General features: G+C 40.2%; 1 protein-coding gene across 1 annotated transcript; it reads right to left on the bottom strand.

The window, feature by feature from the left end:
- Positions 1-789: 789 nt before the first annotated feature.
- Positions 790-21,725, bottom strand: THAP12 (THAP domain containing 12). The gene is made up of 5 exons (XM_072610796.1): positions 21,405-21,725; positions 8,380-8,500; positions 5,098-5,205; positions 4,302-4,338; positions 790-3,659 (listed from the first exon to the last, which is right to left on the bottom strand). Exons 1-5 carry the CDS (start codon positions 21,491-21,493, stop codon positions 1,711-1,713), a joined length of 2,304 nt encoding a protein of 767 aa, XP_072466897.1. The 5' UTR covers positions 21,494-21,725; the 3' UTR covers positions 790-1,710.
- Between the last annotated feature and the right edge of the window lie 742 nt (positions 21,726-22,467).

Below are 22,467 nucleotides of genomic sequence, written 5' to 3'. Positions count from 1 at the left end.
TGATCTAACAATGCTGCTACCAGGCCTACACCCCATCAAAGAAAGATTAAAGGGAAAAGAAATGGACCCATACATACAAAAAAAAATTGTTTTTGTGGTTGTTTTTTTTTTTTTTTGTAGTGGCAAAGAGCTGAATACTAAAGACGTGTCCACTAAATGGGGAAAGGCTGAACAAATTATGGTATGTTGTGCCATGGAAAGTGACGGAAAGCATGATTTCAGAGAAAACTGAGAAGATCTGAATGAAATTCTGTGGACTAAAGTGAGCAAAACCAGGAGAATAAGTTAAATAATGACAATGGCATTGTAAAGACAAACATGTTTGGAAAAATGAAGAACTTTGGTTGACGCAATGACCGATCATAATATTCCAAAAGGCAGACAGCAAACTGTGCTTGCTGCTCATCTCCTGAGAGAAAGGTGACGGACTAAAGATTCAGAATTAGAAACATTTTTGGACATGGAAAATGTGGGAATTTGTTTTGCCTACCTAATTATATTTGTTGCAAGGGTTTTATTTTTCTTATTTTATTTTTCAATTGGGGTACTCTTGGTGGCATAAGGAGAGAAAATAAGTACTCGTTAACTGACAAATTAAACATTTTAAAAACTCGGAGAGCTGCCTGTGCACTGGGAAGTTAAGTGATTTGCCCACATTCATACAGTCAGGATGTGTAAGAGATGAGATCTGAACCCAAGTGATCCTGACTCCAAAGCCATCTTTCTATTCACTTTGCCATATTACCTCTTTCACTTATTTCAGTGAAAATAATGAAAGTTACTTGAGCATTAAAGAAAATTCACATTTTATTTAGAATGAAATAAACTATACAAAAATTGTTTTTCCTCACCAAAAATAACAGTAATATTTTCTTCATTACTCACTCCTAGATAAACCACAAAATGCTAATTTGCAAGTTCACCAGGCTAGGTTTACAAGTCAAGATGAGGCATGGAAAAAGGCAGAATAAACACAATCAAGACCAGTTTGAGTTTTTTTTTTATGTTTGTGAGACTGGCTTCCAGTTCATAGAACAGAATGTTTGATGTATACCTGTGAAAAATTCATTGAACAGTTACTTTGGAGCCCCAGCAGAGGAATGTAAACCACAACAATCACTCATTTATGAGGAACAACATTGGCTCTATCACTTAAATTTTAAGTGACTCATTCATTTACATTCACTTGATGAAGTCAGAGTCGACATGAAAATGTGTATGAGGTCATGGTTTGGAATAAACTCTTCTCCAATATATCTTTTTACTGTCAATGGTACATTAAAAAAAAAAAACATATAGGACTCAGTGGTCAGTAGTGAGCTTCATTTTAACTAAAATGTTTTCCACTTCTCCCAATACTTATTTTTTTTTTTTTTACAATAACTAAGAAATCCAAAACCTGATAATTGGATCCCTGGTAATCACAAATTATATGCTCAGAATGAAGTTAACTAAAATATCTCCAGAGCAGTAGCTACCAGCAGAAATCAAAAAAGAAATGAAATGCAGTATTTCTACACTTTGGAAGGTCAATTCTCAAAGAATTTCAATTCATAGAATAGCAGTTTAACATAGATTTGGCTAGTATCCAAATGGAGACCTAAAGACAAACTTATCTTCAAAGATTAAGTGGCCTTTCAATATCTCAGGACTTCTCTCCCAACCCCCAATATGTAAATTCAGGGAGAAAATCTATTTCGGTCAATTTCCTTACGTATTTTCAGTTATCTCTGAATTACTTGTAGGAAGAACTTCTTCTTGGAGGTCCAATTTACTTGTGTAGAGTTTGATGTAAGTGTCTACCATTAAATCTAAGTCATGTTTTATATCAAAGTTTATGTTAAGCAAAGCCAAGTTACTTGACCGGTGAGCTGTCAAAGTATCCCTTAGGTATGCCTTAAGACGTTTTCGACCGTTTTCATATCTCTCGTTCTCAACCTTCATCACTGGGAGTATGCAGAGGACTTTAAGCAATGCATAAACATTAGGAAAAAATTTGATGTCTGGCAGATGCAGGGCTTCATAAATTGTTGCTGGAAGCTCGATATCTTTTCCTCTATGTTTCCATTTGATTCTCCAACAATGGAGTTCTGCAGAAAGAGTATCTGGGTTAGGAAGGTCACTTTTGTACATATCAGCATGGTGTTCTTCTGATGTATTAAATTTCAGCTGTCCCATGACTGAGGGCACTAAAGACAAACATTTCAGTGCTTTGAGATGCTGTTCAGAGAAGATATCCTTCAGTTCCTGAATAATGTGCTCCACAGTTGGGACACTAAGTACCTCTTTGTAGTAGCTTTCAGATGTCACTTCAGGTTCTAGGTTAGCTTGTTGAGACCTACGAAATTTTCCAGGGAGTTTAATCTCTATGTCTAGCTTAGTCGCCAAATTTGTGGCTTCCTCAAACCAAAATTCATGATAAACTTCAATATTTTCCATCACTTCATTTAAAGAATGTAACACTGCAGTCAAACTGCTGGCTGCAAAGAAGACATCAGAGGTCTGACCCTGGAGATTCTTACCAAAGGCTCTTGTAAAAGAAAGTATGTTTTTTAGAACCACAACAGTAACAATGAAATCAAAATCTACTAATGCACTACCAAGTACAAATGCTTGGCCAGCAATAAAGTTATCCCATCTAACAGTTGTGTCGCTGTTTATATTATCTAAACATAAAACAAGTGCTTGTAAAAGGTCCACTAAAATCTCAAAGGCATCATGCCTGCCTGTCCATTGAGAACGGCAAATCTCCTTTAGCTCTTTACCCTTCTCCTCACTATTCTGGAAGAGAACAGAGATTACGCTATCAAGTTCCACCAGCAACTGTGGTGACCGATGAAAAAAAGAACAAACTTCATCAATTATTCCCAAAGCAACAGACACTCCCACAACAGGAATAGATTTTGCCAACCATGTGTTTAAGGCACAGGAGGAGCAAAGGGTGTAGACGGCTTGGGGGTATTTCTCCAAAAGTCTCATGGCCACAACTTTCATCTTTGAAGAAAACCCACTGGAGACAATATAGGCCTGGCCCCGACAGTACTCCATATTCAGGCCCCATTTTTCAGTAATAGTGGTGTGAAACTTAACAGCCAAAATTTCAGCATCAGCTTCATAAGGAAGAAAACCTATGAATTCTTCTCTCAAGTTGTGAGAGTCATCAACAAACCTGACTAACACTGGTAAGTGCTCCTCTCCAGCTATGTCCACCACATCATCTGTAACAATGGAAAAGAAGTGAGAGTCCCGGACTTCTCTGAGAGTCTCTTCTCGGATGCAGCTCTCACAGATCTCTAGCATTTGTTTTTGCTGGGTTTTAGAGCAGAATAACATGTTGACTGCCGTTGCCTCAAACCGTTTCCGCAAAACCTCATCACCAGCATTAATTCTACACTCAAGCAGAGCTTGGAAGTTATCTGGCATAAATATGCCTTCTGGAATTTCATCAGTTTCATGGCCATCTAAGGGTATATTTTGTTTACCCATGAGGATTAAAATTTCAAACAAAGACTTAAGATAATCTTTGTTTTCCTTCTCTTCTAATGTTAAAGGTAAGACCTCTTCATCCTGTTCTCCTCCTCCTTCTGCAACCGCATTTTGAGCACTATTACTGTTATTTGTTTCTTGACTGGCTTGCTCTTGTTCAGAAGTTTCATCAACTAGAAGACAAAACGTTAAGATCAATTTTATAAAAAGACACAAAACTTAAAACCAAGTACTTTCTACACCATCTTTGCTGACTAAATTTAGAAGATGCCTGAGAAAAATAAACCGGTATAGGCATTTAGCCCAAGGATGGAATCATATAACGGTAAGATGGGAAGGACAATGCCTCTCATTCAGTAGAACTCCCTCATTTTACAGATAAGTGAACTGAGGTAGAAGTTATACACTTTGCCTGAGCTCACACAGCCCCCCATGTCAGGACTTAGCACAATGTCTTACTTCTTAAGAAGTGTTTTTAAGAAATGTTTGCTGAGCTTGAAATCAGCAACAGCACTAGCACTAAACCCAAAGTCTCCTGACATCTTGCCCAGGGCCCTTTCCACCATACCATGTAGCAGACAACTTTTTAGTCATCATTTTTTAAGAATTTACACACATGGCTCAGGGTGAGAGAACAGGGTGGGAGGCATATCATCTATGCTCTTCAGAGAAAAAATATAGTTGAACTTTACCATATAAAGTGATCATAAAACCAAAGGACAGAACATGCTACATATTTCCCATTCTAAAGTTGAGTCCTAGACAAAAGAAACAGTCAGATTTTTCAATATTAACATATCACATCAACCACTTACTTTTTCGCTCCTTCAGTGACTTGATTTCATCTTCACTCTAAAGACAAGAGAAAATCTCTTTTAATAAACAATTCCAAGAATATTATATCTCAGCATATTTATTATTTTTGCTTAACTATTAATTCTCTCAAGATCATAAATACATACATGAAATATGTACTCAAATAGTACAATACCTCAAATAAGATAAATCTAGATTAATTTGAGAAAAATGAGTTAGCAAAATCTTATTGCAGGAATCCTAGAAAGGATGGACAGCACTTTGTACTGCATCTGGCACTGCACAAGTCAACGAGTCCACTGAAGTACAGAGTTACTTAGGGTACAATGTAAAATAAATAATGGCACCCTGAGTACATACGCTAATAAGGTAGATAAAATAAACATGTAATTCATGGAAGTATAAATATATGTTTATAACAATTCACCATGCACTCACCATTTAATAATCATTCCACATGCCCTCTTTAAAATTTCCTTATCAGTAGGTAAATAAAACATGTGGCATATCTTCTTCTTTCTTAATGCCAAGCAACTGCAAGAATGGATCAGTACTGTCTTTGGTCAATAACACCAAAAAGGCTAAGCAAATCTCTAAATTTAATTAAGGAAAAGACAATTACCCCACAGTAAAAAACCTTAAAAAACAAAACAAAAAGCAAAAAGCAGAAACACCTCATATGTAGGTTACTACAATCCAAATTTTCAATTCTTTCCTTGTTACTCTACCTTTGAAACTACAAGTACCCTCAACTGATACAATCTTGTAATACAGGAGAGAGGAATGTAAACTTACCAACTCTTTTATTCGTTTTCTATGCCTACTATGTGGATTGTTCAGATGACTTGTAAGATCAAATATTGTTGGTACGGCATTATCTCGGAGAACTGTTCTATAAGGGCTCTGAAAAGAAAAAAAAACGTAAATATAAAATCCAGATCATAAGGATAAGATGTAATTAAGTGAATTGCAACTTGTTTAACCAATTCCTCAGCATTCTTTCAACTATTTAAAAGGCTATGGAACAATCTAACAATGTCAATTTGGACAACTACCAACTCCTACCCCCAATCTTCAGTAAACTGTATTTGCAATCTCAGAAATCTAAGAGTTAAAAAGAAGCCACCCAAGATAGTATCTGAATGTGCCAGAGGCAGTACCTGAACCCAGTTCCTCCTGATTCCAATGAACCCAGGTCATCATCCTGATTCTGAGGCTAGCTCTCTATGCACAACACAGTGAAGCCTCTCTATGAAGGCCTTTTTCTAAAAAAAACAATATGAAGTCTTTGGGACCCTTAACATACATACTTACAACTCCTCTAATATCTTGACTATATCATTTCTCAACCTCTTCAACTTCTATGAACTCTTTCTCTACTTTGCTTAAACCACACATCATGTATCAAATCTCACTATCTCAAGAAACTGTACTGATTCCATATCAGCTTCAAGGCTAAACTTTAAAATTTCACTCAAACAAAAATTTATCTCACACTCATAAAATCTATAAATTTCCAGTCCCTCGACCCTAATCTACTCTCTTGGGCAAACTACTCTCTCTAAGCTCCTACCTGCCACCTTCATGATTTATCAACAATTATTTCCATTTTGCTTTGAATTTTTTGGGGGGAGGAGAGTGGGAGTGTGAAGGTAGAATTGAGTAAGGAGGAAAATGGATAGAGAACTTCCTGGAGGGAAATTATTTCCACTGTTACAAATTAGCATCTGCTCTGCAATTTATAATTTATAATTACCTGGGGGCAATGAGAAATTATGAGACTTGACCAGGGTCACTAAACCAGTAGAGTCAAAGGCAAGACTCAAAGTCAGTTCTCCCTCATTCAGCACCAGGTACTCTATCTACCATACCTCCTAGTGGCCTACAACCCATTTGATGCCTCTTCAAAGTTCCAACTGTCTATAATATATATGCCTGGTTTTCCCACCAGCATCTCAAACTGAACCTGTCCAAATCTGACTTACTGTCTTCCTCCTAAGATTTCTGCTTGGTCCTGACTTCAATGTTTGACAATAACATTGTCACTCACCCAACCTCCCAAGTTTGGGACCTAAGTGATGTTTGATTCTTCTTCCCTAACCTTATATTCCATCAGCTATCAAGTCCTGGGAATACTGCCTTTTCCACATCTCTCTGATCCATCTGTCTCTCTATTCCCACTGCCACCACCCTTTTCACCAACAGCCTCCCTTCCCAACTCAGTTGTTTCCTCTTCCAATTCTCATGCACAGCTCTGATCATGCTCTTCCTCTGCCCAGCCCAGAATAATTCGAGTTAAAACTTCCTCCTTAAACGCCTGGCAATCAAAGCACTCCAAAATCTAATATCAGTCTAACATTTTCTGTATTGGTAAACATACCCTGTGTTTTTACATCTTTAATGTCGCTCATTGGAAGGTCTATGAATGAAATAAACTCCCTAACTTCTCGCTGCCAGAATTCCTACATATAATTTGAAAACCAAATCAAACCTTTTCCCCTAAGTTTTACCTAATCCCCCATAGGTAACAACACACCACAGGACTTTGTATTTTGAATTGTACCTCCAGTACTCTAGTCCACTATATAGAAGGCACTTAACAAATGCTTACTGACCTGACTTAATGTATTTATCATGTAGTGTAGGTGCGTGGGGTGTGTGTGTGTGTGTGTGTGTGTGTGTGTGTGTGTGTGTGTGTGTGTGTGTGTGTGTGTGTGTGTGTGTGTGTGTGTCCGTCCCATTAGAATGTTGCTCCATGAAGACATAGGCCAAATCACACATTTACACAATGCTTTAAAGTGTACAAAACGTTTTGCTTACAATACCCTCTGAAGTCTACAATGTGCATTATTACCCCCAAGTTACAGATGAAAAAACTCAGGGAAGTAAAGCAAATCTGCCCAAGGTCCCCCAGCTAGGAACCGGCAAAGACAGGCCTCAATCAAGTCTCCAAAGTTCTTGTCATGATTCCTCATAGCCTATTATGTACCTGCTTAAATTAACATTATTAAATAAAATCACCTAAAAAATAAAATCAAGATTCCATACATTTCTGATCCATAGAGGGTTTTATCAAAGAAGAAAAATATGCTTTTTCTAGGAAAAGCAAAGTTGAGTCTTTACTTAGAATGAATTCAAAATAAAATCTATCCTAAATATTTATCTCCTTCATTACTTCACCTTGCTTTCCAACCATGGCACCAGTAATTAGGAACTTCAGAGGGGTTGGCAGAGAAAAGGAAAGCAGATTAATTCAAACAGGTCAATTTGCTACTTTTTAATAACTAAAAGGGATATAAAAATTTAAAACTGACTAAAGTACTTTTAGATTACTTATTTTAAGTTATTGATGCTATTCTCTAGGTATCTATTACAGTATTCAAATAATTCAACAAGGATCTGTGATCTCTCACCATGCATTCTTCAAATGATGCAAAATCAGCATCAGTCTACACTTTTTTCCTGTATGATTCTTATCTGTTTCCTCCTAAATAACCTCTACAGGGGATCTACCTCCTTGATTCTGCATGGATGCAAATGGCACATGTAGACCGTCTATTCACTGATTCCTTGCTTTTGCCAGATGACTATTAAATATGAGAGAAAAAAACTGAGTAGACTACAGCCAAGTACATACAAACAATCTTAAATTCTAAGACCTGGTTTATAAATAGATGAAGTAAGGCTAATGAGCTTCCTTCTTTGATCAATAAACCCAAGAAATAGTTTCAAAAAGAAAGATTTTTCAGGATAATATATAACTATGACAAAAATTTCATACTTGGGTACTCCTACTTGTATTCTTCTCCCCTATGCAAATCTATATTCCTTTGTAATTTAAGAGAAGGGTTATAATATTTCAGAAAAAGAAAAAAAGGTCTTTTTTATTATATACTTAACTTTATTATATATTTAAAAGGAATGACTTGCAGTTTGATGTGCAATCATCTTTTTTATTATATTATGTTATGGAAATGTTTGCTTTAGCCTATAAATTAAAAGTGAAATAAATGTGAAAAAAAAGGATTACATTTCGAACAAGAGTAAAAAATGAGAAAATCAAGTTTTGCAACTTACACTTTTACAGATCATAGATGTCTCAAAGTGTTTGGCACAAAGACGATAATGCTTATTGAGTTGATCAGGCGTTTTATCTTCTAAGTCAGCTCTTCTACAATTCTCCACCCACTTTTGGCATCTAAAAAAAATTCAATAAATATTAAAAAGAGCTTATGGCACAGAAGGCCCTAAACTGGTATTAAAATACAAAGAGAAAATCAGCAAGTCTCTTCCCTCAGGAAGCATACATTTTATCCAAATTATGCAGCAAGTTAGCTGAGGCCAGAACCCAGGACAATGCTCTTAAACTAGGTTCAAAAATCTTCAAAGAAATAAGCGCTAAGCCCAGAAAACAGGGGCCTATCACAGATGAAAAGTTTTGTTTGTTAAAGAATACTGAATAGTAATTGTATTCAACCAAAGGGCTAGGCGGGAGTAAGTAGGGGCCCTGAATTAGTGATAACATAAGCTTGACAGAAAAACTGTATTTAAATTCTACAACAAACTGTTAGCTTACTTGCAGCTTTAAATAGATGCTACTTGATTAGATGTTAGGAGTCTACTCATGGAAATATAATGGAAAGTAAAATATTCAAATGCCCAAGGAAAAGACAGTATTTCTCCATGAGAATGACACAATACCCTTCCCAGAACAGAATGATTAATGAGCTAGATCCTCCTAGGACAGATTTGCACCATACCATTTATTCACCAGCTAATCACACACATGTTATAAGCAATAAATGAAAGACATGAATGATTTTCTGAGCACTAATATAAGATATTTTTCCTTTCTGTTCTTTTCTCTTCTTTTATAGAACTTTAGAGTCAAAGTAGTTATCAAATTTTGCTTTGGGCAAATAGATCTTCTTGCTCCTCTGTACCTTACCCTTACTTTTAAAAGGGAAGGAAAAATAAAATCTTCACAGAATTCTAATTTATGGTTTATGTTACACTGATACATTTCTAGAAAGTTTGATGAAATGTGGGAGAGATCAATGTAATATCTTACACTTGGAGTAAAAAAAAAAACAACACTTTACTAATACAAGAAGATGGAGACACAGTGAGACAGTAGTTTGTCTGAGAAAGACCTGGGGGTTTATGTGAACTTCCAAGTTCAATGAGTCAGCAGTATGATGGATCAGCTAAGAAAGCTAATGTGATCTTGGGTTTACTATTTAGTAAGAGAAGCATAGCTTTCAAGAATAGAGAAGTGATGGTCCTGGTACACTTTTCCCTCAGCAGACCTGAACTAGACTACTGCCTTCGATTCTGGGTACCATCCACATGAAGAAAACTGATAACACGGAAAATGTTTGGAAGAGAATAATCAAGGTGAAAGGCCTTGAGTATATAGATATCATATAATGACCAGTTGAAGAAAACGGAGATGCTTAGTATGGAGAAGAGGGTTAAGAATAGTCATATAGTCGAAGAAAATTTCATGGAGGAGATCAGGCTTATTGTATATTTGTCTCTGGAGGGACAGTTAGGTGGACAGAATGGACAGAGCTTGAATTAAGGAAGACTTATCTTCCTGAGTTCAATTCTGGCCTGATACACTTCCTGGCTGTATGATCCTGGGTTTTCTTTGCCAAGAAAACCCCAAATGGGATTACACAGAGTCAAACATGACTGAACAACAATGAAAAATTGTTTTAGGAGGTTTGAACCAGAAGCAATGTGCGAAAGTTGCAAAAAGGTAAATTCAGCCTTGATTTCTGGGGAAAAAGTTCCTAACAACCTGAGAGATAATCAAAACTGTAATAGGTTGCCTCAAGAGGTGAGGGGTATCCCCACCTTGGAGGTCTCTAAGCAGAGGCTGGACAATCACTTAGATATAGTGGGGGTTCTTTTCTGATATAGGTTGGATTAGATGATCACAGAGTCCTTCCAACTCTCAAAATTTCATAATTTTTTTGTATCTTTTCATCTTTTCTACATGTTACTCCCTTTCATACACTAGCCAAAGTGACCTCACTGATCCTCACACATGACATTCCATCTCCTGTCTCCCTGCTTTTGCCCAGGCTGCCTGCAGGCCCTACAAGGTACTCCCTCATATCCATTTCTTAAAATCTCTCATTTCCTTAGTTGTCTGGCTCAAATACCACTTCTACAAAGAAGATTTTCCTGATCTGCCCAGCTGCTAAGTGATTCCCCCTCAAATTCCCTATATTTACTTTATATATATTTCAGCATTTGTATCTCCTGTGAAATTTAGGTTCTGTAAGAGCAAAGGTTGTTTCATTTCTGCCTCTGCATTCCCAGAACAAAATAAAGACCCCAGTAAAGAAGTCAAGTCAGCAGTTAGGATGTAAAATTAACTATAGGACAGAAATTATTACTAGATATTAAAATTTTAGAATCTATATAAAGGTAATTAAACCCATTGAAGTTAATGAAATCACTAAAGAAAAGACTATACAATGAAAAGAGAAAAGGCCTGAAAAAACTGCTAAAATGATAAAGAAAATGAGGAAAATGTCTTTCTTACTGTTGATGGGAATTCTTAGTGAATATTGTAAACTAATCAGAAGTTTCTGAGTTCGTAAAGTAAGAAGTACCTGGAGCTTTCAAATGTGTCTAACTAATAGGAGTGAAAACAGGGACCTCCTCCCTCCCCCTAGAAGTTGGTAAGAAGGTATGTGAAAGAAGAACTGGGAGTTGTTGGCCAAGGAGAGTATGAGTCTTCCTTCCAAGGTAAGAGGATGACCAGTTAGTTACATGAAAGGTCCAGACCTAGATCCCAGTTCAGTGGCTTCTGGGCCAGCTTGACAAGCTGTAAAATCATGGGATAAAAAGATTTCCATTTTCCATAACTTCACAATTTGTTACTACTACTTTCTTTCTCTTAATTACTATCAGTGAAAACCTTTGAAAAACTAAAGGTTTGCCTCTTCACCTTAAGGGAAAAAGTAGGCTAAAATAGATCAGGGCTAGGCAATGACTGAATAGATAAAGGTCGCTGGTAGTTAGGTGCCTGCATGTAAAGGTGGAGTGCAGAAAAAAAGGGAAGAAAAAAAGTAGTCTGAAAGCAGAGAAGTTAAATGATTTGCGTTAGGTCTTTAGATCCTCAATTATTACCTGGGAGGGAGAAAGGGAAGAAAGATTTACATAACATCTTGAATCTGAATAGCTTTTTAAAAAGTTGTGAGGTGTCTAAGGACAATCAAAGGGAAAGTGGTCCTACAATTAACTCCAGGGTAACAACTAGTGCTTTAACTTTACCAGAGAAATTTCCAAGTAAATTCTAAATTCATTCATATGTAAATAAGATGTAAGGTCACAGAAAGGAAACATAAACCCTTCCTAATCATCGCAGCCAAGCTAAAAAGAAATAGCAGCAGTGACCTGACAAGTTAAGTCACTTTCTGCACTTGTAAAATGGGGGGTGGGAGGCATCAGTCTTTCTGATCTTTTATCCCATCCTTTCATGCATCAAGGATTCTGTTTCTTGAATATGCCCATAATTATGTCTTATTGATGAAAGGGAACTTAAAAGCCATTGAGTCCAGTCTCAAACACTTTAAAAGAGAGGAAACTGAGGTACATAGAGGATAAGACTGTCAATGAACACTTATTAGATCCCTGACATATGCTAGGCATATGTCATATATGCTAAGTCACATATACTAAGAACTGAAGGTACAAAGAAAAGTGGAAAATAATAGCACTTGGAGGGACCAGGAAAGGTCTGCAGAAGGTAAGATCTGATGTGTCTTGAAGGAAGCCAAGCAAACCAAGACGGGGAGGTGACGGGCAGAACATTCAAGACAGAGGGAGCAGCCAGTAAAAGGCACATGAGAGGGGAGATGGAGAATCCCAAGCAGGTGACTGTCACTGTTTTGCAGAGTAATTTGGAGGGGAAGTAGGTTGTAAGAAGGCTGCAAAGGTAGGAAGGAGCCAGGTTATGAGAGCTTTAAATGCCAAATGGGTGAACTTTACATTGAACCTGGAGGTGATTTGGAGGGAGTGGGGAAAGAGTTTGGGACATGGGCAGACTTGTACTTAAAGAAAAAAATCACCTTGACAGCTAAGTGGAGAATGAACTGGAGTTGGTAGAGTATTAGTGTAGAAAGATGATGGTAGTGCACTTGTCCATAATAGAAAAATTCAGAGGGAAACAATGAATTTGGTTTTAGACACAATGAGTTTGAGATAACCAAGAGACAAATGGCAATGGATGATTATAGTACAAAAGAAAGACTAGGGTTGGATAACATATCTGGGAATCATTAGCACAGAGATAATTGAAATCATGGGAGCAGATGAGATCACTAACCAAGATAGTATACAGAGAAAGGAAGAAAGGATCCAGGACAAAGTCTCAGGGGACACCCAGAGTTAAAGGGAGTGACATGAAGAAACAGTAAAAGAGATTGAGAAGGCATCAGACAGATATGAGAACCTGGAGAGAGTGGAGTCATGAAAATCTAAGTTATATGATTTTCCTAGGGTCAAATTGCTAGTAAATGAAACAGGATTTGACAGACACTGCTTTTGTGACCCTGAGCAAGTCACTTAACCCTGCTCACCTTAAATTTCCTCATATGTAAAATGAGCTGGAAAAGGAAATGGCAAACCACTCCAGGATCTCTGTCAAGAAAACCCCAAAAAGATCACAAAGAATTGCAACTAAAATGACTAAACAACAACGTCCTGACTCCAAGGGCAGTGCACTATCCACCATTTCACACTACCTATCATCTCATGCCTTTGCTTAAAACTGTTCCTATGCCCTATGTTCCTATGTCTTCTCTTCACCTGGTAAATTTCTATCCTGTCATCTTTCATTCATCTCAAGTCAAATGCTACCCTCACAAAGGAAACTTCTCCTGATCCCCATAAACAACCTTTTCCTCTTAAACCAAACACAGCACTTTGGCATTTTTTTTACCCTATTTGTCTCTACTATTTTGTAATGTTTTGCTGTCGTTCTGTCATTTAAGTAATATCTGACTCTTCGTGACCCTATTTATGATTTTCTTGGCAAATGTACTAGACAGGTTTGCCATTTCCTTCTCCAGCTCATTTACAGATAAGGAAACTGAAGCAAATAGGGTTTAGTTACTTACCCAGGGTCAAACAGCTAGTAAGTATCTGAGGCCAGATTTGGACAGACTCCAGGCCTAGTACTTTACCCACTATGTCATCTCCCTGTCCAGTAATCTGTTTATTAATCAAGTAATCCTTTTATCAGATAACCCATGATCACAAATGTCAAATTACAGCAGGAATTTAGCTATTAACAGTATGTAGACCCTAACAGAACTACAGCTGTGAACAACAGAGTGCTAGCAATACCCCATACTACCTCTTCATTAAACTAAGGTTTTTTTCACAGGGCATTTTATAGAGCAGATTCTAGAATCAGAGTTTGAGGGATACTTTAGGTCCTAAGGCCTAAAACCTGGAGGCTTACCACTTCACAAAGTGACTCATTCCACTTTTAGATAGCTGTAACTGTTAGAAAGCTCTCCTATTTAGTCAAAATCTTATTTAAAGAGGTAATAAACAAATGCTAGATCATTCATTCATTCATTAAACTATTTAGTACTTGGGAGTCATCAGCCTCCTGCAACTCACCATTTAGGGAATAAAGGGAAGGGAATAAAGAAAAATACAAACACAACAATAAAATATGGAACAGAAGAAATAAATAAAATACCAGACAATCCCACAAAGGGAGAAAATCCAATAAAGAATATAAAAGTTAATCAAAAAAACCCCAACTACATACAACTCATCTATCTATACCTGTCGACATCCATTTAAAAGCTTCCCTATACTCCACTTATTCAAAAAAGTGGTGAGTAATAGCCCTGAAAAAGGAAACTGTCCATTCAGCAAATATTTGTAGAAACAGCTTCCAGGCATTAATCAATCACAGGTTTAGCAAAGAAAGGAAGACATCCAAGAGAGAGAAGACAGGATGTCATACTATCTGAAAATCACATCTGAAATGCAGTCTTGAGAAAGAAGGAAAGATCTTCAGGTTGCTCTAGAGGGAGGAAGGAGGTCTCTGTTTTCACTCCCATTAGTTAGACACATTTGAAAGCTCCAGGTACTTTTTACTTTACAAACTCAGAAACTTCTGATTAATTTACAATATTCACTAAGAATGCCCATCAACAGTAAGAAAAAGACATTTTCCTCATCATTTTCTTTATCATTTTAGCAGTTTTTTCAGGCCTTTCTCTTTTCATTGTATAGTCTTTTCTTTAGTGATTTCATTAACTTCAGTGGGTTTAATTACCTTTATATAGATTCCAAAATTTTAATATCTAGTAATAATTTCTGTCCTATAGTTAATTTTGCATCCTAACTGCTGACTTGACTTCTTTACTGGGGTCTTTATTTTGTTCTGGGAATGCAGAGGCAGAAATGAAACAACCTTTGCTCTTCAGAACCTAAATTTCACAGGAGACACAAATGCTGAAATACATATAAAGCAACGGAACTAAAATCAAGTTTCAGCGAACAAGAAGACCCTTTCTAATGATCAGAGCTGCCTCACAATGAAGCTACTACATCATGAGCTCCCTCCCTCTCTTTGGAAGTAGTCAAGTAAAGACTGGGTAAACACACATCCACAATGACATAGGGAAAAAAAAACAAACTTGTAACCCCAGTGCTCAGCATGATGCCTCACACACAGTAAGTGCTTAATAAATACTGATTGACTAAGATACCCTCTCAAGGGACTTCAGAATTCTAATGTTCCTCTGAATGGAGTGAGAGGTGAGGTTTGCATATATCATCTCATTTGGTCTTCATAATAACCCTGTGAGGTAGATGCTATTATCCTTATTTTGGCAGATGGGTAAACTAAACCTGAAAAAGGTTACATGATTTGCCCAAAAAGTAAATGTCTAATGCAGTATTTAAATTCAAGTCTTCCTGACTTGAATCTACCACTATCCTACCCAACTCCCTCCAAGACAATTCATTAGGATACGTGAAGAAGATAGAATATCTATTTTTTATCTTGAAAAAGAAAAATTAAGCCTTATTAATTGACAGGCCAACATACTGGCACCCTCCCTCAGTCACGCGTCACAAGAGGAAGGCTGAGTTCCACAATGGTGAGGGATTGAGAACAGTACACTCCATCACTCACTTCTAGCACACTATGATGTATTACAGTTTACACGGAGCTGGGTAAGTGATTTATGGGTTACATAATCTAGTTTAAACTAAACTGACCCTCCCAAAATGGAAAAGTGGCTTAAACAGATTCCTGCAAGGAAACTAGATTAGAGACAATTCTACTACCAGGATCACAAGTGAACAAGAAAATGGCAGAGTTGACAGCCTTCCTACATCTGGTACAAGTCCTTTAGATATATTACAATGTAAAAACAATGTTAAACTAAATTGATCTGACAAGAAGTCAGCCAAAACATTTAAACTTATCAAAACTATGTGAAATATGGATTTATATCTACTACTGTTAAGAATAAACCTTGCTCTAAATGTGTATTTTGTGTTATGAGAATTTAGCTAGCAACAGTACAAAGACCTCATAATGAGGTAGGCATTCAAAATGCTTTTGTTGACAAAAATAGTTGAAATGTAATTTTCTAACCTATTTAAAAATTTATGTTTGCTTAAAAAAAGAAAGAAAAGAAAAGCAACATCTTCCAATTAGTTTCCAAGAACAACTGATTTAATATCATGGAGGATGGCCATATATTAGACAAATTTCAATTAAAAGCATTATGACTGCTGGACAGGACTGAAAAATTATTATCAAGATTTTAGTGAGCACAGCTAACAATGTACTTCTTCCGTTTCAATCTATGCATCTTTTGATAAAAGTTTCAGTTAAAATAGCTAATAAAATCAAGTAAAAATAAACTGAACTTAGTACCAGTCCTTCAGATTACTATCAAAATAATGAGCTATGATTTTCAAATATAAAACTTATTCAATCGTATTGCTCTTACTAAAAATATTACAAATATTTTCGTACAAGTGAAGTTTTTGTTTCATTAATAAAAAAAAGTTTTTAAATGCCATTTATTTCATCTAGCTCAACCTTTTTAATTTCAATTTTAAGGTATGTTTTTAATGTACATCCATAGCACAGTATATTTAAATACTTTACAAATATAAATATAGGTAAATACAGAGACACATGGAAAGATCTACATGAACTGATGCAAAGTAAAGTCAGCAGATTCAACGAAACAATATACAACAAAGACTATAACAATGAAAATGGAAAAAACCACATACACATATCAAAAGTGAATGTAATAAAACTATAAAGAACAAGCATGGCTCCAAAGAAGAAACAGGAGAAGACACTTCTACCCAACCTCTCTGCAGAGGTGGGAGGTCTATAAATGTTGCACATTGCACATATTCTCAGATTTTTTTCAATGTACTGATCAGTTATGTTAATTTTTTTTCTCTTCTCTTTCATTTATTGTCTTGAAAAAGTACCAGTTGTTATATGGGATGGTTCTCCAGGAGGGGAAGGGAGCCTGGGGTGATGTTTGGTGATGTAAAAAATAAAAGACATTAATAAAACTTACTTTAAAAATATACACACTTGTATATTTCCTTATGTGTGTATACTTCCTTACGTGTGAAATGGTTTGGAAGCCACTAGCAGCTAGATGGCACGGTGGATAGATACAGCAAGAGGCGTGCAGTCAGAAAGATCTGAGTTCAAATTCTGCTTTAGACCACCCATTAGCTCTGTAACCCTGGGCAAGTCACTTAATATTGTTTGCCTCAGTTTCCTCATCTGTAAAATGGGCTGGAGAAGGAAATGGCAAACCACCACATCAGCTTTGCCAAGAAAACCCCAAATTGGGTCACAAAGAATCAGACAGGACTGAGCAACAACAACAATGGCCTTGCAATCACTGATAGAAGACCAGGCCATTTACCATAGGCCAGATATAGAGCTGGAAAGGGCCTCAGAGTGAGTGACCTCTAACCCAACTCCCACCTATTTTTTCCTTTTTTTAAACAAACGAAGAACTAAGATCCAGGAATGTTAATTTCCCAAGTTCACACAGGGAAGAAGTGGCAAAGGCAGATTTTTGAACCCAGGTCTTCAAATAAAGATCCTGTATTCAGGCCTTTGCATCACATCCTCTGTCAGGGGGAAGCAAACAGTAAAAGGGAGTAATATGGATGTGCACTTTGCCCAACTTTGGGAGCGTAGATGGAGGCTGAAAGAGACAAGCAGGAAGATAGATAATTCAGTTTGGTTAAATTCAAAACAATTGCATTATGTACAAACTGTGCAAAGAACAGGTGATACAAGGATGGAAATCACTGTCTCTGCCCACCAGTTTATAATCTAGTAGGGGAAGATAAGACATTGTACAAAATCAAGGAAATCACACCAAGCAAAATAGCATAGAGGGAAAAGGGAAGAAGGCCTGGACATGGCCTTAGGGAAGACTCAAGATTTGTGGGAATGACCTGCATGAAGGCCCAGCAAAGAAGACTGAGGAACAATTAGGTAAGAAGACCAGAAAATCTAGAGAGAAGAGAGTAAAAAAGAAAAGAGAGTGACTGAGCATGTCAAAGGCTGTAGAGAGGTTAAAAAAGGAAAAGGATTAAGAAGTCTTAGATCTGGACATTAAAAAGTCATTAGTAACTTTGGAGAGAGCAGTTTCATGTTGAATGATGAGACTGGAAGCCAATTAGGAAGAGAAAAGATTAGGAGAGAAATTAGGAGAGAAAAGGAAGCAGAAGCACTGGTTAGAGTCAGCCTTTTCAAATTTAGCCACAAATGAGATGTGATAAGAGGACAGATATGGGACAAGAAGGACCAGAGACAGATCAAGTGAGGGTTCTTTGAGGAGGAGGAGACTTGTGTATCTTTATTGGCGGGAGGGAAGTAAATAGTACAGAGGGAGAAACTGAAGATCAGGGAGAGAGTAGGAATAAAGGGGACAATCTAGGGAAGAAGGGATGGAATGGGACATCATGCATATTAAGACTGTATGAGAAGGGATCACCTCCTCATTTGAGGCAAGTGAAGGAGATAATGGCAGAAGGCATCTGAATGATGTCAAATGAGGAGGCAGAAGAGAGTACCCTTAAGGAATGGTCTCTATTTTTTCCAGTGAACATTGAGGTTACATTCTCAATCTGAGAGAGTGGGGAGATGGGAGCCAAGAAAAGTTTCAAGAGAGATAAAAAGGTGTGGGAAAGCCATTGTGGTAATTTATAAGTGCTGGGGACACAAAGAAAGGCAAAAAAAAAAAAAAAAGAGCCCCTGATCTTGGGGAGCTCAGAGTCTAATGTGGGAGACAACCTGCAAACAATAAAAAGACAAGATAAACTGGGGGAAATCGCAGAGAGAAGACCATCAGATTAAGGACTGGGAAGGCTTAGTGCAGAAGGTGGGTCTTTAGTTGAGATCTGAAAGAAGCCAGAGAAGTTGTACCTGTCCAAATGGTAGCTCAGGCCTTCCTCACCTACTCACTAGCCTATGGCAATAGCTTTCTAATTATTCTTAAGGCTTCAAAAGTCTCTCCCCAGTCCAACAGATCCTCATTCAAACTCCAGTAACTCACTATTAGTTCCGGATTTTTCAAAACCTAACACCCTCCTATCTTTCCAGTCTTCTTACACTTTATTCCCTGCCACACACTCTTCAATTCAGTGACACCACTCTCCTTGAGACACTGTCTTTCAGCTCCAAGTATTTCTCTGGCTGTCTTCCATGACTGAAACGTTCTCTCTCCTCACCTACGCTTCTTGGCTTCCTTCAAGTTCCAACTAAAATTCCAACTTCTATAGGAAGCCCTTCCCAACCCCTTCCCTCTCTTAATTACCCCCATTTTATCCTGGATATAGCTCATGTGTACATGTTTGTTTGCCCCATCAGATTGTAAGCTCCTTGAAGGCGGCACCGTCTTTTGCCTCTTTTTGTAACCTTAGCACTTAGCACAATGCCTGGCACATAGTAGGAGCTTAATAAATGTTTACTGACTGAAATATAACATCCTATGTTAAATGTTCTCCCTTCTGACTTCCACCTCTTAGTTTCCTTGGCTTCAAGACAGCTCAAAACCACCTTCTGCAGATGGTCTTCTGGCCCCAAGAGCTGCCACAGCCTTCCATTTACTCTGCACATACCTATTTACATTTTGTCCTACCCATTAGAATGTATACTACTTGAAGACAGAGACTTTATTAAATTAATAAATGCTTCTTGACTAACTAAAGCCAGATTGCAGAGGACTATGAATACCAGAACAAATCTGTTATCTTTTATCCCATAGGCAATGAAAAGCAGGTAAGTAAGAAAACGGGGCACATAACCTTCACAATGTAAGAAAATAGAAAGGGGACTAAATTATGAGGCAGAAAACTTGAGTTTTAAACCTGCTCTTGGACAAATGGCCATTCCATGCCTCAGTTTCCTTCTCTGTAAAATGCTGGGTTGAACAAGATGATCTCTATTCCCTTTCAAGTTCTTGTGGTCTGTTTTTTTTGTTGTTGTTGTTTGTTTATTCTTTAATTAAGTAAATATATTAAATGTTTATCATTTGCAAGATCCAGGTCCAGATACTGGGGAAGACACAAATCTCAAAAAACATAAACATAGTCTGACAAGGTAAAAAAAAAAATCACACACAGAGATGACCACACACGTATGGGAGAGGTCCACTGCAAAGTGCTGTGTAGAGGGGAAGAGAGGGAGAGATCAAAAAAGCATTCCGGCAGGAGTCGGCCCATGTATTCCTTGCATAGACATCTATGAAGTGCCTACTCCGGCTAAAGCCGGCAATGGAGGATACAAAAAAATTTTAGGTGACATTCCCTACTTTCAAGAAGCTTACATTTGAGGAAAGGGGTTAACAAAATTTTATATATGTGTGTGCATGTACGTACCTATATAGAGATATATACACACGTACATACATACCCACACATATATGTATGCATACATAACACAGAACAATACTAAACATATACTTATGTGTACCACGCATTACATCTATGTTACATGCCTCTACGCATATACCTATTTTACCACAGAGTGTAATGCAGGCAAGAGACATCCAAAGGGTGGGGTAGATATGCTGGGCAAGTATTGTCATCTAAGCCTCACAATAACTTTAAGAGACACCTGTGATTACTCCCAACATTTCCTACACGAGGGGAAACTGAGGCAATCAGAGGCAAAGCCGCTTGCCAGGGTCATCCAACTAGTAAGTGTCTACGGTAGAATCTGAATTCAGATCTTCCTGGTTCCTGATCCAGTGTCTATCCCCCAGCCACCCGGTCCAACCCTGCCTTTTAAAACAGGAAAATAAGGCTTAACTAGCCCCTTTACCCTAGGCATAAGCAGAGGCCTCTGCCAGTCAGGGCCCTCATTCTGCCCCCTGACCTCGACACCTCCCTACTCTGCAAACCCAAAGGGACGTGTCCGTCGGTCCGGTACTTTCACGTCGTGGGCTGGCCCAAGGCCGGCCCTTCCCATCTCGGGTGGGCACCGGGCAGACCCCGGTGTTTCCCTCGAGGGCAAGCCGCTCGCTCCCCCCGCTCTCCTTCGGGCCTACTCGTCTGCACGTGGTCTCCCCCACTGGGCCGGGAGCCCTCGGGGGGCGGGGAGTGTTCTTTTACCACCAGCCCCCCCTTCCCATCCCCCCGGCGCTTCACAAGCACAGAGCCCGGCACACAGCAGGCGCCTAACGCGCGAGCTGCCCCCGTCTCAGGGGAGGGCGCACTGAAGGAAGCCCCTCTTGTGTCCGCGCCCGAGGGAGGCCTGACGAGCGGGGCCGGGGCTGCGCAGCCCCTTCCCCGGGGCGCACGTGCCCGTCCCGGGACGCCTACAGGGAATACCGCCCTTCTCGGCTTTCCTGCCCGGGTCGTTCCGAGCGGCCGGGGTCGGCCGGGGTCGGCGCCTGCGCACTGCCCCCTCCCCCTCCGTCCCGGACGGGGGACAGCTCGCGCCCCGAGGGGGCCCGGCCTCGCGCCTGGAAGGGGCGTCTGCCCTCTGGCCCCGGAGCCCAGAGCGAGGGGCGCCGAGCGGCCGCCGCGGGGGCACTCACCGGGCCGGGTCCCGCGGGAACCTGAAGAAGGCCAGGTCCGACTGCGTGCTCTTCCGCGTGCAGTTCGGGGCCGCACAGAAGTTCGGCATCGTCGCCCGTCCAGCCGGCCGGGCCCCCTCCCCCTGCCCCCCGCCGGCGGCCTCCCGGCCCCCGGGGAGGCCGGCCCGGCTGGGCTCGGGGGGAAGGAGGAGGAGGAGGGGAGGGAAGAAGAGGAAGGGAGGGAGGGCGAGAGGAGGTGGAGGAGGAGGAGGGGCGCCGCGGGCCGAGGCCGGGCTGGGGACGCAGCTCCACAGTGCTGTGAGCGGCCGGGAGGATTTACCGCCGCCGCCGACGGCTCTAGCCCGCCCGTCCGCCCGGGACGCTGCCGCCTCCTTCCCACAATGCACCCTGCCTCCCTCCCCCTCGCTGCTGCCGGGGGCTCTCTTCCCTTCTCCTTCCTCTCCTCCCCGCCTTTTCTCCGGGACTTCAGTCCTGGGAGCACGCGCAGTGAGGGCCGGGCCGGGCCGACCGCGAGCGGAGCGAGGAAGGGCGGCGTCTGGGGGCGAGAGGCGGTGGCGGCGCGCAGGCGCGGGGAGCCGAGCCGCCGGAGGGAGGCGGAGGCGGGGCGGGGAGGGAAAGCGGAGAGTGAGCGCGCGCCGCATCCTCCCCACTTAGCGCAGGGAGCGCCTTGGCTCGCTGTGGGGCAGATCCAGGCTGGGCTGCGCGGCCTTGCGGTCTGCGGAGACCCCGCTTCGTTCCGCCGCGTCGGAGCTGACCAAACCAACGTGGGAATAAGGCCGGGCGGGAGACCCTCTGTTTGTTCGTTCAGGGGACTGGCCAGAGCCCGAAAGCGAGATCTGCCCCCTTAGCGAGCCCCGGAGGTCCGGTCGTGACTGTGGCGTTGGCCCCTCCGGTACCTAATCCCCAGGAGAACAGCGGCGCCGCAGAGGCCCCGGGGACCGGCTGGAGAAGTCACAGATGCTAGAAGCCGCCCTTCCCAGGCTGGCCGCCGCTCGTGTGCCCGCAGCCGCGGTGGGCAGGCGCGGGCCTCGTCCCTAGAGCTCCCCTGAGAGAAGGGCAAGTG

Source organism: Notamacropus eugenii, chromosome 5, assembly GCF_028372415.1.
Source record: "Notamacropus eugenii isolate mMacEug1 chromosome 5, mMacEug1.pri_v2, whole genome shotgun sequence".
In the NCBI taxonomy this organism is placed as follows: Eukaryota; Metazoa; Chordata; class Mammalia; order Diprotodontia; family Macropodidae; genus Notamacropus; species Notamacropus eugenii.
The sequence above is the reverse complement of the archived record's forward strand: the minus strand, read 5'-3'. Positions and strand labels throughout refer to the sequence as shown.